This window comes from Oryzias melastigma, linkage group LG9 (genome assembly GCF_002922805.2).
Source record: "Oryzias melastigma strain HK-1 linkage group LG9, ASM292280v2, whole genome shotgun sequence".
Classification (NCBI taxonomy): Eukaryota; Metazoa; Chordata; class Actinopteri; order Beloniformes; family Adrianichthyidae; genus Oryzias; species Oryzias melastigma.
Genome location: NC_050520.1, coordinates 25,185,271 through 25,208,687, shown reverse-complemented (window position 1 = coordinate 25,208,687; position 23,417 = coordinate 25,185,271). Strand labels below are relative to the sequence as shown.

General features: G+C 41.3%; 1 protein-coding gene across 1 annotated transcript in view; it reads right to left on the bottom strand.

Moving 5' to 3' along the window:
* Positions 1 to 1,920: 1,920 nt before the first annotated feature.
* Positions 1,921 to 23,417, bottom strand: part of gapvd1 (GTPase activating protein and VPS9 domains 1) — a 28,551-nt gene continuing 7,054 nt past the window's right edge. The window contains exons 2-29 of the mRNA XM_024275645.2: positions 19,726 to 19,944; positions 18,376 to 18,643; positions 17,718 to 18,290; positions 17,551 to 17,634; positions 17,333 to 17,467; positions 15,908 to 16,100; positions 15,261 to 15,341; positions 13,929 to 14,086; positions 13,556 to 13,685; positions 13,252 to 13,377; positions 12,966 to 13,139; positions 10,969 to 11,100; positions 9,844 to 9,978; positions 9,077 to 9,196; positions 8,341 to 8,418; positions 7,355 to 7,680; positions 7,185 to 7,272; positions 6,580 to 6,612; positions 5,955 to 6,026; positions 5,736 to 5,864; positions 5,540 to 5,660; positions 5,333 to 5,445; positions 4,966 to 5,125; positions 4,651 to 4,838; positions 3,572 to 3,785; positions 2,778 to 2,850; positions 2,487 to 2,684; positions 1,921 to 2,266 (exon numbers count right to left, since the gene is read on the bottom strand). Of these exons, the coding sequence (XP_024131413.1) occupies positions 2,126 to 2,266; positions 2,487 to 2,684; positions 2,778 to 2,850; positions 3,572 to 3,785; positions 4,651 to 4,838; positions 4,966 to 5,125; positions 5,333 to 5,445; positions 5,540 to 5,660; positions 5,736 to 5,864; positions 5,955 to 6,026; positions 6,580 to 6,612; positions 7,185 to 7,272; positions 7,355 to 7,680; positions 8,341 to 8,418; positions 9,077 to 9,196; positions 9,844 to 9,978; positions 10,969 to 11,100; positions 12,966 to 13,139; positions 13,252 to 13,377; positions 13,556 to 13,685; positions 13,929 to 14,086; positions 15,261 to 15,341; positions 15,908 to 16,100; positions 17,333 to 17,467; positions 17,551 to 17,634; positions 17,718 to 18,290; positions 18,376 to 18,643; positions 19,726 to 19,910 (4,428 nt within the window). The 5' untranslated portion in view covers positions 19,911 to 19,944 and the 3' untranslated portion in view covers positions 1,921 to 2,125. The remainder of the gene's footprint in view (positions 2,267 to 2,486; positions 2,685 to 2,777; positions 2,851 to 3,571; positions 3,786 to 4,650; positions 4,839 to 4,965; positions 5,126 to 5,332; positions 5,446 to 5,539; positions 5,661 to 5,735; positions 5,865 to 5,954; positions 6,027 to 6,579; positions 6,613 to 7,184; positions 7,273 to 7,354; positions 7,681 to 8,340; positions 8,419 to 9,076; positions 9,197 to 9,843; positions 9,979 to 10,968; positions 11,101 to 12,965; positions 13,140 to 13,251; positions 13,378 to 13,555; positions 13,686 to 13,928; positions 14,087 to 15,260; positions 15,342 to 15,907; positions 16,101 to 17,332; positions 17,468 to 17,550; positions 17,635 to 17,717; positions 18,291 to 18,375; positions 18,644 to 19,725; positions 19,945 to 23,417) is intronic.

Below are 23,417 nucleotides of genomic sequence, written 5' to 3'. Positions count from 1 at the left end.
CACAATTACATGGATTTTTTTCTAACTTGGTTTCCATCAATACCTCAATGCATCATCTGTAACTGCTGTGATCATCAAGCTGAGGGATGCACTGACGCACACGAACCAGGCCCGAATAATCCCATCACATCTGTCCAGAACGTACTCCTTATTAAAGTGACATCACGTAAACCTGATTAGAGTCGAAGATGCAACCTGCAACTTAATTTTCCAGGGCATGGTTTTCTCATCAAACTGATTACGCCGACTTTACGAGGAAGTGCGCCGCGCATACACACGCTGTTTTGAGCGATGGCGAAAGGACATTTAGAAAAGCATTTGTGATGATGCTTGGAGGAGGAGCAGTGAGGTGCTTCCGTTTGCTTTTGTCAAAACATGTGAAATCACAGCGGTTAAGAAATGATCAAGGCCAAAGTAAGGACATGTCAACATGCCCCGCCCCTTTTTTCCCAGGAAAATACATCAGCTTTGTGCAAAATAGATTCTTGATATGCGTGTATCACATATGCATCCTCTTGCAGGTTACTGGCTAAACACTAAACGTATGACCTTTTTTTTCTTTTTTTTTTTTAAGCGGTTTTTATGCAAGAGGAGGCGGGAGGTCGAGCAATCACACGAACATCTCACACACTCGCTTGACAAAAACCCACACACTAGCATAAGTCAGTAACACGTCGATAGTGTTGATTATTTGCTTTTCTGGCCTCCGATTTGTGCTGTCAGGACAACTAATGGTTTGTCGAAAAACTATAATACATGTGGCACGTCTGCACAAAAATGAAAAACTTTGAAAGACATGCTCGGACTATTGAAACAAAACAAAAAGAAAAAGGAAAACTATGGGGGGGAAGAAATAAAGAAATAAGTGCACATAAATACAAATCCCTTTCTTGAACTTGAGCTAAAATGATTTACTGGATTCCGATTACTGACTAAAAGGTAAACGAGACAACATTCACAACAGCTGGACAGATTTGAAGGAAATTTGAACAGTTTTTACCACAAAAAAAAAAAGCTCCTGCCTGATAGTTACTTAAACTGAAATCCAGCTTCAACTCTGAGGTAGGATCTAGAAAACCAAAAGGGGGTTTTAGCTCCGGTTTGGCTGAATTAAAGGGACTAAACCGTGACGACCAGATGCGGCGGCGGCACCGCCCAGGCTTTGGAGAAGTTTCCTCGCGGAGATGTCGTCTGCCCAATGCAGCGTGGAGGAGGAAATAATGCCAATCTTGGATTTTCCAAACAAACTATACAGAGCGCCCCCCACATCCAAGGCACTATATCAATATATCCCATAAATGCCAGCGGCGCTCTCTGCTTGCCTGCTCACTGCTAAGGTGCCTTTACTAACTCAAGAATGTCAAACAAGCTCGTTAGAACATTATTCGCCTCTGCCATCTTGAACGGGAATGATATGCATTTTCATATTATTAAAAAAAAAAAAAGAGGCGTGTTAAATAGAATGACAGAAATAAATACACTTCATATAAATATGCACGCCCCCACATCCAAATTGAGGCTCGTTTGGGAATTGGATGAAGTAAACAGTTTGTGAAACAAGCTGCCCGACTGTATGATACAATAAGAGAATGTGCAGCATTGTGAGTTGATCTGCGTTTATAAGCAATTAAATCCCATCAGCAGTTATGACTGTAAATCCCCTCATTTAATAAGCGTTGTACTCTCATTTGATTGGAGGCTCGTCTCCCTCGCTCAGACAAAGAAAAAAAATAATAATCACATCAATGAAGTCTAGTCCCTTTATACAGGATTATCTTTTACAGTGATTTAATGTTGTGTTGGTAATTATGAATATATAAAAATTCCTAACAGCTTGGGAATCAAAATGGACTCAAAAGACAAAATGATAAAATTCTAATCAGGTTTGCCAAGTTTTTTTTTTTTTTTTCCTACAAAGCCGTTTTGCAAAACCTGAACTTGTTCACATACAGGTATATATATTTTGTTTTCTGTCCACGTCTCTGGCTATGTACAAGCTATACAAATACAGAGCAGGCAGAGGGCCAGGCTTCCTAAGCTGTGCAAAAGGAGCAGTTGGTTGGGAAGTCTCCCAGTCTCCCGGCTCCTTCCCCTGCAGTCTGCCCATACAGGTGGCTGTTCTGCTTCACTTGCGATCATCGATGGTCTTAATGAATTCCACCGCTGCGGTGAACTGCATCCACCAATAGCACTCCTCCCCACTCAGCCGGCTGGCGTAGAAATTATTGATGTACTGAACGGTGGACAGCAGGCAGGGCGGGTTTGCCTGGAGGGGAGGAGACGCGGGGAGGGGCCCGCATTAGACGCTTTAAAGAAGCTCACGCACCAAAGTACAGATTACAATCATAAATATGGGGAAAATACAGGTTTGCACTTCGATGATGAATGTCTTAGGATGGAACGTTCAGGTGATTATTCTTAATCCTGGTTGACATGGAAAAAAGTTTTAGAGCAATCCCAGCACTAAAGCCGGTTGGAAAACTTACCCTTATGAGCACAAAAACGAGCACGGGAACAAAATCGTCTGCTCCTGGGACGGAGTCTTCATTAGCCAGGCTCAGGAGGTTCATGATGGTGGAACACATGCGCAGAATACACTGGACTTTGTCTCGAGGGGTCTTGTAAGCATTGATGGACCTGATCTCAGCCTGTGCAGAGGGCCAGGGAGCTTCTCTCAGGTAAACCTAAGAGTTTAACAAATGAGCACATTTTGGAGGTCAGTTAAATAGATTTCTATTAGGAAGAAATAAAAAAAAATCAAAGCATCAAGGTGATACCTCTGGGATTTGAAGAGCTTTGTGATTTGCTGTGACAACCTTTGTGAGCCGCTGGATGTGTTCGTGGAAAAGCCTGTGTGACGACAACAATTTGTTTCAAGCAGACAGTAAGAAAACTGAACATTTAGGTCCCACTCAGATCATCTTTTGAGCTATTGTAAAAGCGTTCCCAGTGGTTATTTTTATTAGGATTTTGCCGTTTTTAGCTAAAAATGTAAAAATCGTTTCTTTTCTAGGACAGTTTCTGAAGAGTGGCACTAGTTTATCAGAAATTCAGCCGAATATTAGGCAGGACTGTTCCCTACTTCCCATCATCCATCCTGCTAGCTTACAGCCACTCATACTCCTAACCTGTGCAACAAAAATGGCGAGCAATATCGAATCTATCCAGCTGTACAGTTTTGAGTCAGCTCAGACGAGGAAAACAAAGACGTACATGGATCCGTTTGTCTGCAAGTAGATCCATCAGAATGGAGTAGAACAGGGGGCTTGTGGCCTGGCATAGTAAGCCTCACCAATAAGATTTTTTCAACAGTAATTTTTTGTATGCTATTGATTTACAACAACTTGAATAAAGAAATAAAAAATACAATTTTCTATTCATAGAATGCCACAAGATCACGTTAAAAAAACAAAAACCCAATTTTCCTTTTCAAATAGTTTAAATTCTTCATATTATTTGTCAGATTTAAAAAAAAATGTCAACTTAACGCTAATTAAAAAAAAATAAAATGTGATGCAAAAAGTCTCAGTGAAACAGAACGGTTGACAGTGTAAGGAACGCAGTGACTCACTGGTCTCGGAGAATATCTCCATCCTGATTGGGGTAGAAGGCCAGTTTGAAGATGCGGTTCATAACGCTGCGCTCGATAGCCATCTGGGCATCCTGCAGCTGGTCCTCGCTTGCATATTGCCAAATGGCATCACGGGCCATGGCACCGTACAAATAGCGCAGAAAATCCTCCACTGCCGCCGTCTTGTCATCAGCTGCTGTGCACCCCTGGAACGCTGCAGGCAAGCACAGAAATAACAGATTTAAACCTCACACAGCATGTGCGCGTTTGTGTGTGTGCGCTTTGATGGTTCCTTTATGCATCTTGCTGCACCAGACGGGATTTATAATCTTATCTTGTGACCTAAGCTTATCTTGTAAAAATCATATTGTTTGAAGCCACAAATGCATTTTAAAGGACCTATACGATGCTTTTCTTGAATCTTTTAGAGTAAAATATATCCATATATTACCTTTAAAAAAGACTAAAGAACAAATTATTTAAAAAATATGAGTTATTTTGCTGAACTCTTTTCCTGCTCTGAAGTAAAATGCCTCGATCTCTGAGGTGCCACCTTTCACTACCACTCATATCATGACATTATTCTATAGAGCTGGCTGCGGAATCGCTACAATGGTTGTTGTGATGGCCGGGGCTAGCGGTCGAGTTATCTGAGCAGCAAAGCTAGCGTCGAAGACAGCGGCTGATCACCGCTAGCTGAGTGACGAAGTTGGCAGCTTATCATCGCTAGCTGAGTGACGAAGTTAGTGGCTGATCACGGACCGTGGAGAAATTGGCTGTTTTCGTTAGCCTGCGGGGCAGTTCTGGCAGAGCAGACTCTTCTTGAAAGGGGCTGTTCTCACTTTGTGACGTCAGCTCGTGAGGTATGGGAGGGGCCTCAGAGAGGAAGTTTTTAAAGGATTACTCAAAAATATGTGAACAGATCTAAATGCGCTTTGGGATTGTTTATAGTGAGGAATAAACAGTATAATACACTTAAATGCTCAAAAAGTAGATTTTGCATGGTGTAGGTCCTTTAAAGTAGTGGGAATAAAGAAGCCAGGATTCAATTTTATACAGAAAAGGGAATACTGAAATACCTTTAATGAAGTCGAGCATCTTTGACTCCATATGTTCAAGAAGAAGCCGGACGCAGACGGTGGTGAAGTAGAGGTTAGCCACCTCTTTGTCTCTCAGAACCCTCTGAAGGAGCCTCTCCAAATGAGCCTGAGAGGTCTGCAGGCCCTGGCGGCATCTGGTGAGGTAAGCTATGTAGGGAGCCCGCTTCCTACAACAGCAAAAGAGAGCGTTTGCCTGGTTTTATACCCTGATTGAGGCCTCTCTAAAACATCCTCTCAGTAAGATAATGTGTGTGGATGGCTTGAGTGAACTATGCTCATCTGTTCCCATTTTACCTGTAATCTTCTGCAATAGCAGCCAGCAGCTTCCTGCAGGTGCGGGGGTCAAAGCGGCCGACGCAGCGAGTGGTCTCCTGGATTTGAGCCATCTGGTTCTTATCCTGAAGGTTGATGGCTTCTGCGAGCTGGATCTTCAGAAAGCAGACGATCTCATTGTCTGAAAAGAAGGATGAAGAGGATGAAGGGGGGGGATCTATTGATCTCCTTATAAAGAGCAGCAGATTTTGTAATCCTCAGGAAAACTTACATGTTTCTGAATCAGAAACTTTACTTTGAAATGTTTTATCATTTCTGTATGTTTTGTCAAACTCACGAGGCACTTGCCATCTCATCTAAAAACAATGTTTGCGTAAAGTGTTTCTACCTTCAGGATCCATGTGATCAGGCAGGCCGTTGCGTGTGGTTGCCGGAGCCATGATGGGCAAAGCCACCGAGTCTGCTGAGCACAAAGCCAACCTCAACTTTTTCTTTGCATCACTAAGAGGAAAAAAAAATGAAAAAAAGTTAAGAAATTATGCTTTTGGAGAACAATTTGGGCAAAAACTGTTGCTCAACATTTAAAGGGGGACACCTGAAAGAGAATTTGGAATCGTGTTGTTGTGCCGTCTGGCTAGCCGAGTCTAGGAGGTCATCCGCAGGAATGTTCTGCAGACCATCTTCTCTGTGACAGTCGCCGTCTTCAACACAAATATCTGCACCAACATTTGAAAATAAACAACTAGATGCAAATCTTTTTTGTCACATTTATGAGAGATTTCCTCCCTGACCTCCTGAGCCGTCATAGGATGCTCCTGCCGTGGTTCCGTCGCTGGGGCTTGTCCTCTTGATGTTCCTGTACTTGTCCAGAATGTCTTCAGCTGCCTGCGGTTGAGTGATCTGTCTGTGCAGTGGCTCATCTGAGAATGAACACACCAACAAATTGCATTAAAATGAAACCCATCATGGTCGGCTCGTCTCAAAGGGGCAAGAACCAAAAGGCTGCTGACCTGGTAGGACTCGCTCCTGCCCAACATCATCCTTCTCCTGTTTGTCTCTTTTCCTAAACGCTGCCATGGGAGCTGTGGAAACGCACATGATGAGCTCCACTGTTTTCCCTTCTACTCTGTAACCGACTTCGGTATTTTGCTTTATCTTCTAGGTGAAATTGAGATAAAACATTTCCACAGTTTCGTCAAATGATATAATAGTTTTAAAAATAGTTAGCAAAATAAAGATAAAAGCAAAATAAAAACCTTGAATTTGTAGCAGAATATCATTAAAAAACCCACAATAACTCATTAAAACTTTATTTTCCCATGTGTGTATCTGATTAACACAATGTGCCAACTGGACAAACAGAGATACACAGGCTGCACAAAGTAATGGGTGAGGGATCTCTACACTGATATTCTGTTTGATGCATACAGTGAAATGACACTAGTGCAAACGAACAAACAGTGAAGGGTAGCTAAATGGATGCATGGATGAGGAGTGGGATTGTGTGAACTGAAGCTGCATCATGTCACGCCACAGGTCTCCAGGTCTAAAGGCAGCAGCTAGGAAGCAGCGTGGTGCGCAGCCGGCCGGCTGCAGCAGCAAAGCTAGCTCAGTGCGACAACATGGAAGCGTTACCTGGAGCATCGCTCTCAGCCGTCCAATACAGCACTGTGAGGGACACAACAGACACGGGTTGGCCTTTCAAGCACAGGTCGCCACACGGAGCGACAACTCGCTGTTCATCACCGTGCAGAGCAACAGGACAGACAACACCGCTTTGGCAAACATTATGGGGATCAGGCTGTACATGTCCTTTAACATTAAAATTAAGTCTTATACTTGACTAAATCAATGCATTATTTACTTAAGAGTTCTGCCATGACGGCGCAGGTCATTATTTCCTTACCAGATATAAGAGGTGGTTATAGAAAAGATCTATGACAACAGATCTGCCATCAGTCAGTGCTGATGACACAGAGGGCTATCTAATGACCATTAGCTGCTGGCTGACAGCACTATTGGGAGGGCTGCAGCCCAACCATCTACACAACTAATGCCTCTCTGATGACTGATTAGCTCGGAAAAGACGGAATAAATGAGCGGCTCCTGAAACCTGTGAGGAAAAGAACTGGACAACAAAGATCGTTTTCCAAACAGAACTAATTCACACACGAGCTTTTTCACATTGAAAATAAAGAAAAGAAGAAATCCAGAAAAGAGGAGAGGGTGTGAATCTGTACCTTTGGGAATGGCGGAGACGAAGCGTTTCTTCCACCACGGTCTGTTGCGATCAGACTTCTCATCGTCGCTATCTTTCCTGTCTTCTACCTTTGAGAGGATAGAAAACGACGTATTTAAAAACTGTTCATTTATTTTGATCCATTTACACACTAAAGAATAGTGTTCTCACCTCTCCTTTCAGAGAGTCCTTGCTGGGCGACGAGGATGGCCCTAAGGCAAAAGCCCCGCCGGGTTCCCGCTCTTCTACTGCCACCCGCCTGTTGAGGCCGGGGTCGCTGGTGGGCCGGCGGCCTGGGCACACGATGTCGGAGCTGCGGCTGCGGACCAGCCGATCAGGGAAAGAGTGGCGCTGCTTGATGAGCTCCAGTTCACCCAAAAGGGAATGGCGAATCTCGGGGGCCACAGCGCTGGCTTCAGGGATGGGAGGGTCGGGAGGAGGGTGAGGAGGCCGCACATAGTGCACTTTTGGTCTAACTATTGTCCCTGTGGAGGAGCCTGCAGCAAAAAGCACAAGGGACATTTTTAAACATCCACCTTCGCTCAAGATAAAGTCTATAGTAAGTTCTCTTCTGTATGTCTATGTTACTCACCACTTCAAAGGATATTTTACATTTATCAGTTAATAAAGTAAAACCATTTGCTTAGTTGAAAAAAGTAACTCCAAAACATAACAATAGTTGGAGGAAAAAAAACTCAATGAGGGGAGGGAGTTAAAGAGAGATGCTGGTGGGATATAAGCCCTAGGTGTGGGTAGGCCACCTGTTCCAAGGGTAGACTCTCTCCTGAAAAGCTTCCAATGGCAGCCTCGTGCCATGAGCACAGTGGGACAAGAGGAAAGTGCCAAAGAGCCTGGGGTGAGGTCTCTCAACCTGTCATCCTTTCACCTTGCCACAGACTCGAAGCCAGTACCATTCCTCTCTTAAATATTTACCTGCACTACAAAAAAAAAAAAAAAAATGCACAAAAGGAAAAATAAAAAGGACTGCTGGGAAGAACTTTGGATTCCAAGAGAGCGAAAGGAAGTGTTATTTTACTTCAAAATAATGTGTCCTGTAAATGTTGTTAGATGATTCCTCGTTGATGTTTAGAACTGTTCCTTTACTTTAGACGTGAAGGGGGGTATAGAGTCACACAAAGTCACTAAAAACGATTTACCTTCACCAGTGGAGAGGGGATCAAACATGGCGAGTAAGGAATCTGGTTGTGAAGGTGGAGATGTCAAATTATGGCCTCCTGTACAAAAAAAAAAAACGGAACAAGAAGATTGACATATTCAGTGTTGGTGGCCAAATAGTAAACTAATATATACACATACTAACAAACCAAGGTCAATAACATTATTTTGGAGTGCTTTCCTACAATGATGAAAAAACATCCAGCCAAATTTATAGAACCTTATTGGTCAAGACTCATTTATTGATAAATTGAAAAGTATTTTGTTGTGAAAATCAGATAAAGTTGAGTGTTGAAAAAAATCTCTTTTAATTTACTCAAATAAAAGAACCATTAATTTGCTAGGCTAAAAGCAATGACATGAGATACAGTTGCAGTCCTTGATGTGCAGATCATGAAATAAAATATATTTTACATTTTTATTAGTGCGAAAGATTTATCAATATTCAGCAAAGACAAACTCCTTAAAAAAATATGAAATACTGTTTCTGGTGAATTGGGATATACATCGTATTGTGAAATGAATCGTATTGCCAGACTCCTGCCAATACACATCTCTAATACACAGGTAAAAATCTTTAAATATTACAGTCAAAGTACATTCGAGTGCTTATGAAGCATCTGTGAAAGTGACAGCAACAAATTAGAAGGTGGTTTGATCAGATCTACGATCAAGTGAAAGCTCAGCCAGCCTCGCTGGGATGTGACAGTCTCCTACCGTGACTTGACTCCTCCCCATCTGGACTTGTCACAGAATCCTTTCCTCCAAAATCGGAGCTGCATTCTGACCGCAGATCCTCAATCTTGTTGGGGATGTCCTCCGACGTTGCACTAATTCCTGGGGCACCCACAGAAAAACTAGTTAGGCTAAAACTCAGGACGAAACAAAATCACCTCTACTGAGAAACATTGGTGCCTGGCAACTGCCCAAAGGAGGAAAAAAAACACCTGAATGGGCGAATTATTCTGAGACAAAAGAGGATATTTCTCTCTTTAGACTATGCTATATGGTCACTCTCAGGTGGGAGCCCATTGGGATCTTTAAATTGGTAATGCAAGCTCCCATGGGTTAAAAGAACAGCACAGATAAGAATGATCGTCACAGCAGACTATCAATCGGTGGAATCTCGAGAGACTGTTTTAGCCGAGCTGAGCCAGGAATGTCACCGCTGGCTTCTTAATCTAAGATAGTACTTTATGCTTGTCAGCATAGTATGTCCACCTGAGCCCACGGACGACACAACCAGCATTAACCTCTGTGCAAAGCCAAAACCCAACCATTGCCACTACGCAGGTCAAAAACTTTCATGAAAAAAACGATTGCTCTACACAAAAAACAAGGACAACTGGATCTAAAGTATACATTTCAATTCACAACTTTCTAAAAGACAAAAAATACTAAAAAGGTCAAAGATGGGTGGATATGTTCTTGTTTCTGATCCATACTTTAGTTAAAAGAGTAGAAAAAAGATGTTTGATTCTAACCTGAAACCACACTGAGGCCTGGTGTGCTGGGTCTAGAGCTCACTTCTCTGACCTCAGTGTCATCTGAGGTACTACCAACACCAGAGCAGCTCTCCAGCTCCTGCAGGCGCTCTTCCTGCTTCAGATCTGGAGCTTCTACAGAGAAAAAAAAGAAAAGAAAAAATGTATATGGAAAGCTAAAGCGAGATTATGCCCTTTAAATCCACATGAGATGTTACTTAAAAACCGTTTGCATCTCTTTCTTTAATAATTCCTCCTTCATAATTATTGAGTGCACACATACGCAGACAAACAAACAAAAAAAAAAAAATCACTGCATTTTTTAATTGGCAATTCAAACAATAAAGATGCAGCCTTTAATTCTTTGGCTAGCTTATGGGTCAAACCCAGAGGCTTCATAACAACAGCAGAGCTCATTTGCATGCTCGTTAGTAATAATGTGTTGGTGAAGTGATCTTTAGAGTCTAGTTTTCTGCTACCTAGCCATGAAACAAGTTCTCGACTTGAGGCAAGCCTGCATTTGCACCATTATTGAGGAGAATAGGGGCAGCAAACGGAACAAAAAGCAATCAAGACACCCAAGCATGTCATTTCTGCATTGCCTCAATTAACTCAAGCTTATTTTGAAAGAAGAACACTTAACACTGTTTATTTGAAGAAAGACTATTGATTTTTAAGTATACACAAAGATGAAATACAAATGTAAAAGTAAAAAAAAAGGCACACGCACATAATGGAGTTTATTTTTGTTTTTGGGTGTGCTGGTCTCAAATCAGTGCCATGTTAAGTCGAGCAAGCTTAAGAACTGACACTCTATAGGCTGCATGTAAACGAGGACAGCTGCTGTCCTTGTGTTGCTGCTGCTCTGTCACAGGTGCAAACACACCTGGTGGTCCCTCTAAGGAAACCCTTAGCTGCCTTTTACTGGCGCGGGCAGATCTGCCCTGAAAGACAGGCAAGTGCATGCAAATATGATGACAGATGTATGCACACATTTTTGTGTATGGAATGGAGCAAATGTGCACCTGCTGCCCCATCCCCCACTATACAGAGAAAACCTAAACATGTATGTGAAAACGTTCAGACACACACGGTGCGTCAGAGGAATCCTAATCAAGCACAGACCTGAGTCGCTGGGAAGGACCTCCACGCTCCAAGCTTCACTTGTGGTCTCAGAGATGGTGGATCCATAAGGGTCCAGCAGAACTGAACCGGAGCCAGGAAGACACAGCAGGCTGCCAAGCATGTTCTCTGCAGCTGCCCCGAAGAACAAAGGAAGAAGAGACAGGTAACCTCCGTTAGGAACGCCACCTTAATGTGTACAAATTACAGTTCAAAAGCCACAAAATATTTTGGTTTGACAGTTTTTTTATAGATTTGATCCTACAATTATGTACCAGACCACAAAATAGCATTCTAAAGAAAAAATGTACTCTAGAGACTAAAACTGAACTCTTTCTGGTATCCCTCTAAACATTTTAAATTCACATCCTAGTTGAGTTGATCATCTCAAGCTTCCATTATGACTTCTAGTATGTTAATCCCTTTTTGCATTCAGATCTGACAAAATAAGGATGCCTGGCGCACCTTTGACAGTTCTACCTGACTGTGAAACTCTTCATTAGCCTTGCTGGAATTCTGAATGAAATTCAGGATGCATTTCACTAATTGTATGTACTGCCGTCCCCCACTGGGAAGCCTGCACGCCATCTGGATCAATCATACCAAACGGACAAAACACAGAGATGGCGTGACATGAGCGAAAATATGATCCGCGAGGAGTGATCCAGACACACTGATCCACCAGAACATTGTGTGATTTTCATGCTGGGACCTAAATGCGTAATCGTGCCAAAGGCCGGAGGTTAATGACGGCACCTCATCTTGAAGTAGCCTCCGGGGCCGTGACTTTGCACAGCTTATTTAGCCCGGCATAACTCACAGCCAAATTACTGCTTAGCACAAGTCCTCGGTGCTGTGTCCCTCCATCTCCGTTTGGGAAGTGGGGGCTTAACAAGGCAGAAGAATGCAGAGGCGGTGGGAGCAGAGCGAGCAGGTGTGAGGGGGAGTCGGTGTCTAAGGCTCACGACCAAAATGTCAACCAGTGGTAGAAGCCCTCCCCTGGTGTGCATGGCTTCCACTTCATGGCACACGCACGTCATGAGCCAACATGGATGCCAGCACCCCGGCAACAGTGTGCTGCTGCACTTGGCAAGCCGGCGCTCTCATTGTTGGTGGGAAAGCTTTATCCCGCTGTCCATGTTTACAGTCTTCAAGGTAGGGGCGCAGGGGTACTTGTCTTTCAGGTGGATGATTAAATGAGTGGCACAACAAGAAGTGAAACAATTAGAATTTCTGCCTCATTATCATGGTAATCTTATCAGTGGGATAATGAGGTATTAATGGATATTTAATGTGCATCTCATAACCCAATCCCTTGGAGAAAACACATAAGGAAATCACTGTAAATTCACTTAATGATGGAAAAGTCCCCCAATACCATATTCCGAAGAATGAAAAATGGTGAATGCAAATGAGAAGGAACCAAGGTCAATAAGACTGCAGGGACTGAGTGAATGTCAGCGCAAGAGAGGGAAAGCAGGCCAAAGAATGCCAACAAAAACAGTGAGGCAGAGAGGAGACAGGAAGGGTCAGGAGACATGCACACACATACTCCGTCTACAGCTGCTTTCACTGCAAATGAACCACGGAAAGGGAACTTACACTGGATTTATGGGTATAATCCGAAAAAAGGTGGGTATACTTAATTGTTGTTTTTCTTAGGAGTAAATGCATTGTGGGTAGTAGCTATGAATGCAACACTCTCTAAACTAGAAAAAATATACAATTTTCATCTGGTTTTCACCCAATATAACAAGCTGAGTAGGGCCAGTGTTTAATGAAGAAAATAAGTAAACAGATATTAAGAAAAAAAGAAAAAATACTAAATGAATCAAAGTATTTGAAGGCAGTGTCTTTGTAAGAGCCAAAAGCAAACAAGTGACCTCTGATGCTGTTTCACATAAGCACCACAAGGTGAAGACATTTCCCTCTACCTCCTCCACCAAAGGAAAAAAAAAAGGCTGAATAAGGTTATGGGAATACAGGGATCTGGGAGGCACCTGGTATTTCCTGCAGTCGGTCCTCGTCCATATTCGGGTCAAAGTCACTGCCCAGCACATCAGTGCTCCAAGTTTCACTGACCGTCTCTGAGATATCACGGTCGTCGGTCAGGCCCATCATATCTCTGATCTCAAACTTGCGCAGTTTGTCATCCAGGTTGTCCTGGGTGGTCGCTGAGAGAGAAATGCAGTTTTAGACTTGGACTGAGCGTGCACATTTTTCATCTCCTTTGAGATTGTCTTTTGACATTCATGCTAATTTAAGCAAAGTTGAAGCTTTGCACACCTTGTTCGTGCTCTAAAAGCTGCAGAGCCTCGACGCCGTTGCTCCCTGACGGTCCGGCTCCTGAGTCAGAAATAGACTCCACTTCCGGATCCAGGGATGACACAGAATTGGAACGATTGGAAGGGCCTGTGGTAAATAACACAAGAGAAAGACACATTGAATGACATTTAATTTTCAGAGAAATATTAAACATAAATTCTAGCAAATAGGTTATCTAAAAAACATTATCCTAAATCAGTTCAGACCAAATAAAAAATTAACAATAATTTATTTTTCTCTATGCTTATCCATGAGGCAGACCCACCCTCAGAGATGCCCTCTAAGTTGTCACTGCAGAGTGAAAAGCGCAGGGTTTTGTCTGGTTTCCCATGAAGCTTAGCTTCATCCGCGTGACCATCAACTTGGGTCCCATAAGCCATTTGCATGTTTAAAACCTGAAAAGTAGCAGAATGAGAACCGATCTGCAATCCTGATGTAACATGACTCATTCTTGCATCTGTTCAAGCAATTTTGCTTAGCAATATAGTATTGGCAGTACACATAAAAGAGCTATAAAATGCATGACATGAATGGAAAAAAAAATGCTCCTGTTCAATGACGGGAAATAATATTACACAGAATTTATCACATCATCATCATCTGCCTGCAAATGAGCGCATTAATTCAAGTCACATTACCTCATTCTCTGACATCATCCCAGGGACAGTCAGAGGGCCAGAGCCCAGAGAAATTACCAGCACCTCCTCTGGCATCAGCTCTTGTATGGACTCTTGGGAGCTGGCCTCTGCCTCCCCCTCCTGGGCGATGTTGGTACGGCTGCGGCTTCGAGCCCCCGCTTGTTAGTTAAAACAAAAAAACAAAAAACTTTAGTTTTGGCTTCTTGATGTTGAAAAACTTGCCTTTCAATTTTTTAAATATAAAAAACAAGCAGTAAGAATTTCTGAGATGGAACAAAACAAGCCAGAATCTAAAACACAAAACAAAAACAAACAAAAAACACTTTCAAAAAGCATGTCATACCAATGTGCTGCTTCTTTTTCCAGACTCAAAAATATAATTTGATTCAATAAAATTGTTGTTTATAAAAATACCTACACTTTGACAAAACTTCACACTGGTATGACAAAGGGTTGATTCTATTGGATTAATAAACTTTTAAGTCATTTTTGTTTCTAAATGTTAACGGTTAGTAGCGAAACTAAAATATTAGTTTTTAATAGCAACTTTTGCTTAATTTGAATAATATTGTATATAAAATTCAGGCCTTAAGTGCACAACATTAACAGATTTAGATTGTTCAGCAGCACAGAAGTGACACTTTAGTCTGAAAAGGTTGCTGTTGTGTTTTCCAGCGCTTTAAAAGAATAGAGCTTTAGATGGTAGTGCAAGGAAAACAGGGTAAAGATGGAAAAACATTTAAAATAGAAAGGAAAATGTTTAGTTTTCAAGTTGCATTAATGAGTTTTTTTTAGATCAAGAACCAAAATTGTGAGTTCTGGGAACCAATCAGAATGAAGCATCAACCAGCAAGTTTGAGTTTCAAACTACTTTTACAGAAACCAGAAAAGAATGGGAAATTACAGGAGTTTAAGTTGGGGGAATGTCTGAATCCCATCAAAATTATTTATTTATTTATTTATTTTACAGTATGCATTTAACAGATATGTAATGCTAAAAACACACTTTAGCTGTTGCTTAAAAAAACCCCAGAAGATGAATGTAGAAAAAAGATGGATTTTTTTAGTTTACTCTTCTTTTACTACCATTCTATCATCGAACTGTTGGTTTGATTGCAAACGCAAAAGAGAAAAGGAAGATAAAAAAATAAGTGGAAAAGCCACGAGAAGCAGAAACGGTGAAGCCCTTTCAAAATAATGGTGCAATGGTTACAGTGCCGACTGGACAACAAATTAAAGCTTGATGAATGCCTCCTAAGTCAAAGCTGGATGAAGCAACATAGACAAGGGTTAGGTTCTCTCCAGCTCAAACAGAACTGATAAATTACCCACCAAAAGGGGTTACTAATGGAATGTGAGCACACAGATTGGTGGCTGTAGGGTCCCAAGATGTTATAGCAGCTAAATGTTGTCCTGGTCAATCAATGGCAGCACAAAGGGAAAGGAGAGGGACAAAGTAGGGAGTTGGAAAAAAGAATCAAACAATACATCTCAGAATTCAGAGTAGGTCACACACATTCTGTAGATAAATGTCACATTTCAAAGAACCAAACACAAGCTGTAGGTTTCTAATTAAGAAATGCTGCCACTGCATCATTTGTTCTTTAAAATGCTAACGAAGGTAAACTATGGATCTTTTCCATCCATTCCAATTAAAATGAGTTCATTTATATTTGGCAATTTAATTGGCTGTCATTTTTGTAATTGAACCTCAATCCATACCACGCTAATTATCTTCATAACAAGCTGAGAAAGAGCTCATTAGGTTCCTGTAAAACACAGACTTCACCAGCTTTCACTTCCCAAGTCTTGTTGTTTACAGTTCCTCTCGTTAAGCAGAAAAAAAAGAATCACATTTACGCAATTTAAATATTCTCAAAAGTGATATTCTTTTTTCACAAAACTGGAATTTGTCATGAGGTGATTCAGTAAAAAGAATCTACTGATCAGCAAACAGCAGCCGACAAAGATGAGGATACCTATAGGTAGTCTGTTCTTCTTGTTGGCAGGAGTGGTAGCTGGAGAAAGCTGAGGCGTGTTGGAGGGAGTTAGCTCCAGACTGTTGCTCTTGGTGGCTCTAGATTGGGGTACATTAGCCAGCATGGTCTCTAAAGCCATTTGCTCCTCTTCACGAAGGTGGTCCCCACCTATCACAACACGAACAAAGTCCACCTAGACAGAAAGCACAAAGCATTTAAAATCCACTTCAATCAACTTTGATCTATTGCGAAAGAATTCCCAGGTTTTTTTTTTATTACAAGTAAGAGTTGTGTGAGTTGTGGGCAGTCAAAGCCTGCTCACACTTCCCATCTTCCCTTTGTTTACACTTTCTCCTGCTAGCTTACAGCCCCTCACACCCCAGCCAAACATTATACACAAATGCAATTGTAAGCTTAATTTTCCTAATATATGTCCTCCATCATCAGAAAAATGCCACAAAAAACATTATAAAAACACCAAAAAACACTATTTTCATCAAAACAACTTAAAATAGAAGGAAGATCCAGCAAGCAAACGTTTAAGCTAATGTGTCTTTTGTAAACCTGCTGCTGTGACCTTAAACTTTTAGAAACATAAACTAGGGGGAAAAAAACACTTAAGGTGCAGGAAAAAGAAGTGATGCATAGGCATCACAATTTCAAAACGTATTCTGTCAGGTCAGATTAAGGCCACTAAGCCAAGTTCATGCGTAAGCTTTTTCTCCAGCCCGTTTCTGCTGTGTCGGCAGTTGCCTCGCAACAGTCACGCGTGATGTCTCGTTACTTTTCTCCTGTGTGTAGGCTTTACCTGATAAATTATGTTACTTTAAACTGTGCAATAAAAAAAGCTGTTTATTGTAACCCAGGAATTTGCTTTAATTGTAAATATTTTATGCAGATATTTTTTTTTATCTCTTTAGGGAATCTAAATTTGAATCACAGTGAGATGTTTGTATATATTGTCGGAAAATATTATACTTTAGACAAATTCATTGAGACTGAGGGAAACATTTTGCTTTATGTTGCCATAACCAAACAGTCACGTATATACCAATATGTGAAATGAACAACTTATCAATAAATATAGAAAGTACATAAATAAAAATAACAATCCATCAGCTTACAACTACCACTAGAAACTCTGAAAGCTCTGTTTAGCAGATGGTTAAAAGCCTCTAGAGAGATACAAAGCCATTTCAAAGAGTATGCAAAAGGCCTAAATGCCAACATATAAAAAAGTAGGTATAAAGAGGATGTGGTTTAAGTTTGCAGGCTTTAACATTATTACTCCTGTTGTGAAATAAAAAAAGGTCAACCATTCTCAATTAAATGCTGTGAAATGTTATGAAACAGCTATTCCTATAAAGACAAACAGAGATCCCAATCCAAAAGCCTAGCCTGTTGTTACTGAAGTATCCTACCTACCAGTGCAAGTAGTTGGTTATGAGTTATGTAGACGGCGGTCCTACTCAGGCCTTCCAGGAGATTCATGGCCGACATGGGAGGAGTCTCAACCGCTCGTCCTCCAATCACCACATCCAAAAAAGCAGCAACACAACTCTGCCGAACAGAAAACCAGAGCAGGAATCTTCAGCGTTGGGAGCTTGAAATGAAAAGGTTTTAAAAATTGATGACAAACGCACCTTATCAAACTTCGACAAGGTGCTTTTCCTCCTTGGGTCTGCATCATCATCAGCCATGGCCAGCTTCTGCAAAAGCTGACCCACCTGCAGAAAAAACAAGCACCAGTTAACATTTTACTGACTTAAATATTCAAATTTGAGCTATTCAAACCCTCTGCACGACTCGCCTGCATCAGATTAAAGCGGGCGACCTCATTGATGGGTGCATCTGAGATGATGCCATATTGCTCCGGGTTGACTATAGCTGGGCAAATGAAGCAGGTCAACAGCAGGTCCGTGCACATGGTGCGCACCTCGCCCACTTCAAGGCGCTCCACACATGACAAAGTCTTATACATTTGGGACACGATCCAGCGCAGGCTGTGTGGAAAGCAGTAGGTGTTTTGCTTCAAGTAACCGATGAACTTGTTCACAAGAGCGACCAGCTTGGCTTCGTTGGCTTCAACGGCGGCCTGCACCCTTTGCTTGTAACCTTCGGAGCCTTTCTCCCCGAAGCGTTCCCGCTGGGCTGGTGTGAGGCCCTCCACCACCTTGGCTGGGTCAGTCTCCAAGTGGTCCTCATCCTCCACCAGCAGTTGCATAATAGGTTCATGGAGGGTAGCGGTAAGGAAGAGCTTGGCTGAGTAAAGACCCTCAGAGAACAGCTTGAACAGGATGCTGAAGGCACAGGTTCCACGCCGCAGTAAACGCCGAGGGTTGTCGCTCTCCTTCAACTCAAACTCTATCAGGTATCTTAGCACCTGGGAGTGAGACAGAAAATAAAAGCATATTAAAAATTGACATTTTATTAAATTAATATTTCTGCAGTGAATGTCAATATCTAACCTGCAGTAAGTAGCTCTCATCCTCCTGCATAATACAGTTGCCATAAAGAGAGGTAAAGACTGTGTGAATGACTCCCTGGGTGGGCTCCTGGTTCAGCCTCTCTCCTGCCACCAGACAGGAAGCAACCAGTCTGGGATTCTCCCTCAACCTGGCCAGGAACTCCCCATAGATCGTTTCCTGGAAACCCAGCGTCTTGTAGCCGTCGACAAACTGTGTATCTTCCAGCATTTTGGCATGTTGGCAGCACTCGGCCGGGGAGGCCTCCGCACTACAAACAGAGGTTTCATTATAGAGGGGCATCACAGAAAACCTTCTGTACCAGCAACTGCCTTCATTTCTCAGGTCCTAGAGGATCTGAAAACTTAGATTTTAACACTTCAGTGAGTATTGAATATTGATTATGGTCCGATTGTTGTTATCCAAAATAATCATAGCCAACAAGTTAATGATTCTATTAGGTCTGACACTTAACATTTGAAGTTCCACTTCAATCCTTTTAAAAGTATAATTAATAGACCTAATAGTCATTAAATTATGATGTTGTTTTTAGCCAAAATATTTAAAAAAAAAAAAAAAAAAAACTGTTGTTTTTAGAACACAGTTTCAGCAACTCAGGAGTAGTTCTTTAGAAATTCGTCTTGGAGTTGTGGGGAACATGATGGTGTGGAGTAAGCCTTTCCTGATTTTCCAACATCCCTTTGTTTACACTCTCCCCCACTAGCTTACAGCTCCTTACAGCCCCAACCTGACGTTATGAAGCAATGGAAAATGGTGAGCAATTTCAAAGCTATCCTGCCATTTAATTCTGAAGCAGATTCCAAGAGTAAAACACAGACGTACATTAATTTATTTGTCTACAAATTGACTTTTCAAGATGGAGTGGAGCAGGGAGCTTTTGACCCTCTGACTGTAGCACCAACATCACTGCCAAAGGCTATTTCCAACTACATATTTGTCTGCTCCTGATTCACAACAATTTGAATAAAGAAATACTCAGAAACACAGTATTAATCTTAATTTTCTTTATATACAAACTCCATTATGAGAAAAATGCTACAAGAACATGATAAAAACACCCAAAACCACAATTTTTATTGGAGTGGGTCTTAAACTAGAAATGAGAAATAAACCACTTCCTCTACATTTTGTATCATATACTTTGAATCACTAATGAGTTTGCAAGCACTTCAATCCCATCCAGTTTTAATAAAAAATGTCCCCATCAACACTAAAATAAAATGATTTTTAAGGAAACAATAAATGTCTTCGAATTGTGTGATATTGAGTCTTGACCTCTAAACATGATCATTTTACTTAACCATCAGGAGAAATAGAGGGGAAGGGTCTGACCTGGTGAGAATGAGACGGTCGAGGTTGATCCTCTGCTGCTTGGCGATCCACGCGGCCCGGTACAGCCTCTCAGCTGTCTTCAGGACATCACTGTTGAGCCTCTGAATCAGCTGCTTCTCAGACGTCACATAAAGCCGCTCCTGCTTCAGGTGGTGGGCCAGAGTGTGAATGTCTGGCTTCACCATCTTTAAGGGCTCACGCAAGCAGACAGATGCAACACTAGCGCATAAAAAGAGAAAGGGAAAAAAAAAAAATGTACGTTTTCACTCAAAGAACACTTGAACATTCCACTTTTTTTTAATCAATTTAACACTAAAATTTTAATTCTAAAACCCTTTTACCCGTCTATAATACAAATATTTTAACCAATTCTGATGATTAAGAACATCCAGCTTATGGAAATCATTGCAGAATCCTGCAAAACTCTTGCAGTTGTTTATGAGAACACAGGGATTTCCCTGAGAACAAAACCCATGGCAATGTCACCTAGCCTTAGCTGTTGTTTCAGTTCAACAAATCTATAAAAAGGAAGCTTGGATTTCAGGACTGGCACCTGTTCTGGTTAAGAATTGTATTTCTGGGTAAAGTTGGTTGTCAAATTGAAGCATTCATTGTGTGATGTTCAAGTCTTTATTTCAGCAACTTGGCTTTATATGTCCTCTTTTTTTTATATATTTCTCTAAAAAACTTATGTTTTTGAATAATTAAAAGCTGTTAAAAAAAGGACTCAAATGGACTTGGAATCCAAAAGTTAAAAGCACTGATGGGTTTATGGAAAAAAAAGTATTAGAACTAAAAAGGACAAATTTTATTTTCAGACAAAAAAGAACTGAAACAAAAATACATTTGTTTAAAAGTTCGGATTTAAGTACTTTTATTAAAGATGTAAGTTTGTACAATTTTCAGTTCTGTTTTCACAGCTTCAACTAAGGTACATTAGGCATGACAGTCCTGAAAGGAAATGGTCTCATTATCTGTAAATGAAACACCAATGATGGTCACACCATGCAAGGAAGTGATTATTTGCATCCAGTGTGCAAAGTTCCAAACTGTGTAGGAGACGAGACACAACGGCACATCTCAGCAGCCTTCTCTGCTTAGACGAAAGATGAGGAAAACATGAATGTAATTCAAGCCGAGTGTATGAAATCTAAATGATTTGTCACAGAGAACTTACCACAAAAGTCTTTTTGTGTCCGCTGTCTAGAGCAGGAATGAGATCTAAAGGCTGTAGGCAGAGACTGAAACTAGACCTGAGAAAACTGTAGGAGTGTGGGAATGAGTGCAAGATGCTGTTATTCTACATGAGCCTTTGACAAGCAGGGTTTGAGTTAATGTCATGGAAGCATCAATTGTTGTAAATACTGGGTGGAGGTGGCAGAATGTGTGAAATGTCTCCAAAACAATGCTAACTTCTTACAATTTTTTAATTAAAAAAATATTAAAACACATCAACTTCAAATAACTTTTTCCTTTATTTTATCTAAAGCAAGAATTAAAAATGTTACCTAAAAACAATAATTAGAAGAAATTACACCCTCTGGGAGCCAAAAGTGTAACAAAGCATAACGGAACTTTATTCTTCAGTTTTACAAAAATAGCCAAACCTTGTTGTCAGGTCAGCTCACATTCTGAAGGAAAACTTGAAGGGCACACTCTGATCAAAAAGCCTGAGGGATGCACCGCTGGCGGTCTCTTCTCAGCCGCTTCACACCTCTATTAATATCCTCTATTAAGATTGATGGAACCATGAGACTCCACTCCATCCCTGTTTGGTGGGGAGCGTCTTACTGGAGGATTGGAGCGGCCATGCTAGTGCAATTTTGAAAACAAACTGTAGCAAGTACCCGTAAACTACATTCTCAGACATATGCATTAAACTAAAGTGGCTGCTGTATGTAGCAACTACTTTAAATATTAACATTTTCTTTATCCAAAGTTTATCCTTTCATTGTTATTTGTTGATTTTCAGTTCTGTACTTCCTTCCAGGTAATGATTTTCATCTTGACTGCCACCAGGCAGGTCCCCTTCGCAACTGTATACTGTATAAGAGAACTGGACTGAGAGACTCCTCCCCCTCACATTCCAAATAGGAAGTGCCCACTGGTAACACGAAGCCAAAATCCCATGGACTTCTATTGACAAAAATTTTTTTTTTAAAAAATGGCTTACTGTTATTTTCTTTGCCAGAATAACCATTCTTGCTCTGCTAGCTTGTTTTAACAAGTTCTTGCTAATCTTTTCTTTTCCATATTTTTCCTTAGCACAAGTTATGCATTTGGCAAACAAATGTCTCAATAAAAGCAGGTGGCATAGTGTTGAACGTTCAAAGGGTTCGACAGATTCTCCCAAGCCACCTTTCAGTGGTAGGGGTGTGGTCTTCCAACATGCTTACTTCCTGACAGGAGAGAGTGGTTGTCATAGAAATAAAGTCTCAAACTGACTCGGACCAATCCCTGCCTACTGATGATGTCTGGCTCCAACATGGCAAAAGCGGTATGGTGGAAAAAGGGGCGACTGAATTGACTTAATTTGGTTGGAACCGGAAGCAAGTCAATATCTATGGGTGATGTCACACTCGCTCTGTCCAGATCTCTTACACAGTCATGGGTCTGACACCCTGCTGTATAGCTTGGCACAGTACATAGATTCATAGAATAGAATACAGCTAGTATCATAGTTTCAAAACTTATAACAACTCCTAGTGAATCTTGGGTCTGTTTAGATGAAAAAAAAAAAGCTGATACTCTGGTAGGAATGGAAGATCTTCCTCAACAGGTAGTAGTCTCTGCTTTTTGTTTTTAAATCAGTCAGGCTTAAAAAGCTCACCTTACACGTCATGGAAAATGGAAGCAATTTCGTAATATCGTTGTTGGCCATAATGGGGAAGTCCTTGGCAGCAGTGAACCAAACTACCCAAAGAAATATGAGCAAAGTTGAGCAAATCACACACTTGTTTCAGTTCAATGAGTTCATCTTGCTTCTGTAAAGTTACGTCATTTCCAACAATTGATGGTGAGTTGTGAGAGTTCTGAAACCAGACAAAGGGTACTGTAAAGATTGAAGAGACTGCCCATGTGTCGAAGTGTCCTTGGGCAAGGCACTGAACCCCAAATTGCCTCTAGTGAAGGGCTGGCGCCAGTGTTCGGCAGTGGAATCGCCATCAGTGTGTGAATGAGTGACTGGGTCTGTTACTGTAAACTACTTAAGGCCTTCGAGTAAGGTAGAAAAGCGCTATACAAGTATACGCCATTTACCATAAAATGACAATTTCTCCCCAAACCTTTCAAAGGTGTCTATCACCTTGCACAGTGCAGCAGTGTTGGCGTGACTCTCAGTAAGGGGAAACATCTCAAGGTTGCCAGAGCTGCACGTTTAAATGGAATCCATTAATGGTATCAGTGCTTGTAAACAGGTTTTTACTTTGCCCTTGCATCCGTCTTTGCCAGAGAGATGGTCAGTGAAACAAACTTATAGCGCCAAGCTGACATCAGGAAAAAAATAGAGGGAAAACACACAAGAGGGGCAGAACAGACAAGAAGGCATCGATGGCCAAGTTGTAACTGGCAGGTACCTGTGATATTTTTCATATTTTTTTCCAGTTGAACGAGAATCAAGTGAAATATCTAACGTTATACCATGGTCTGGGTGAATACTCGATTCTGATTGGCTGCTGGGTGTGCATTAAAAA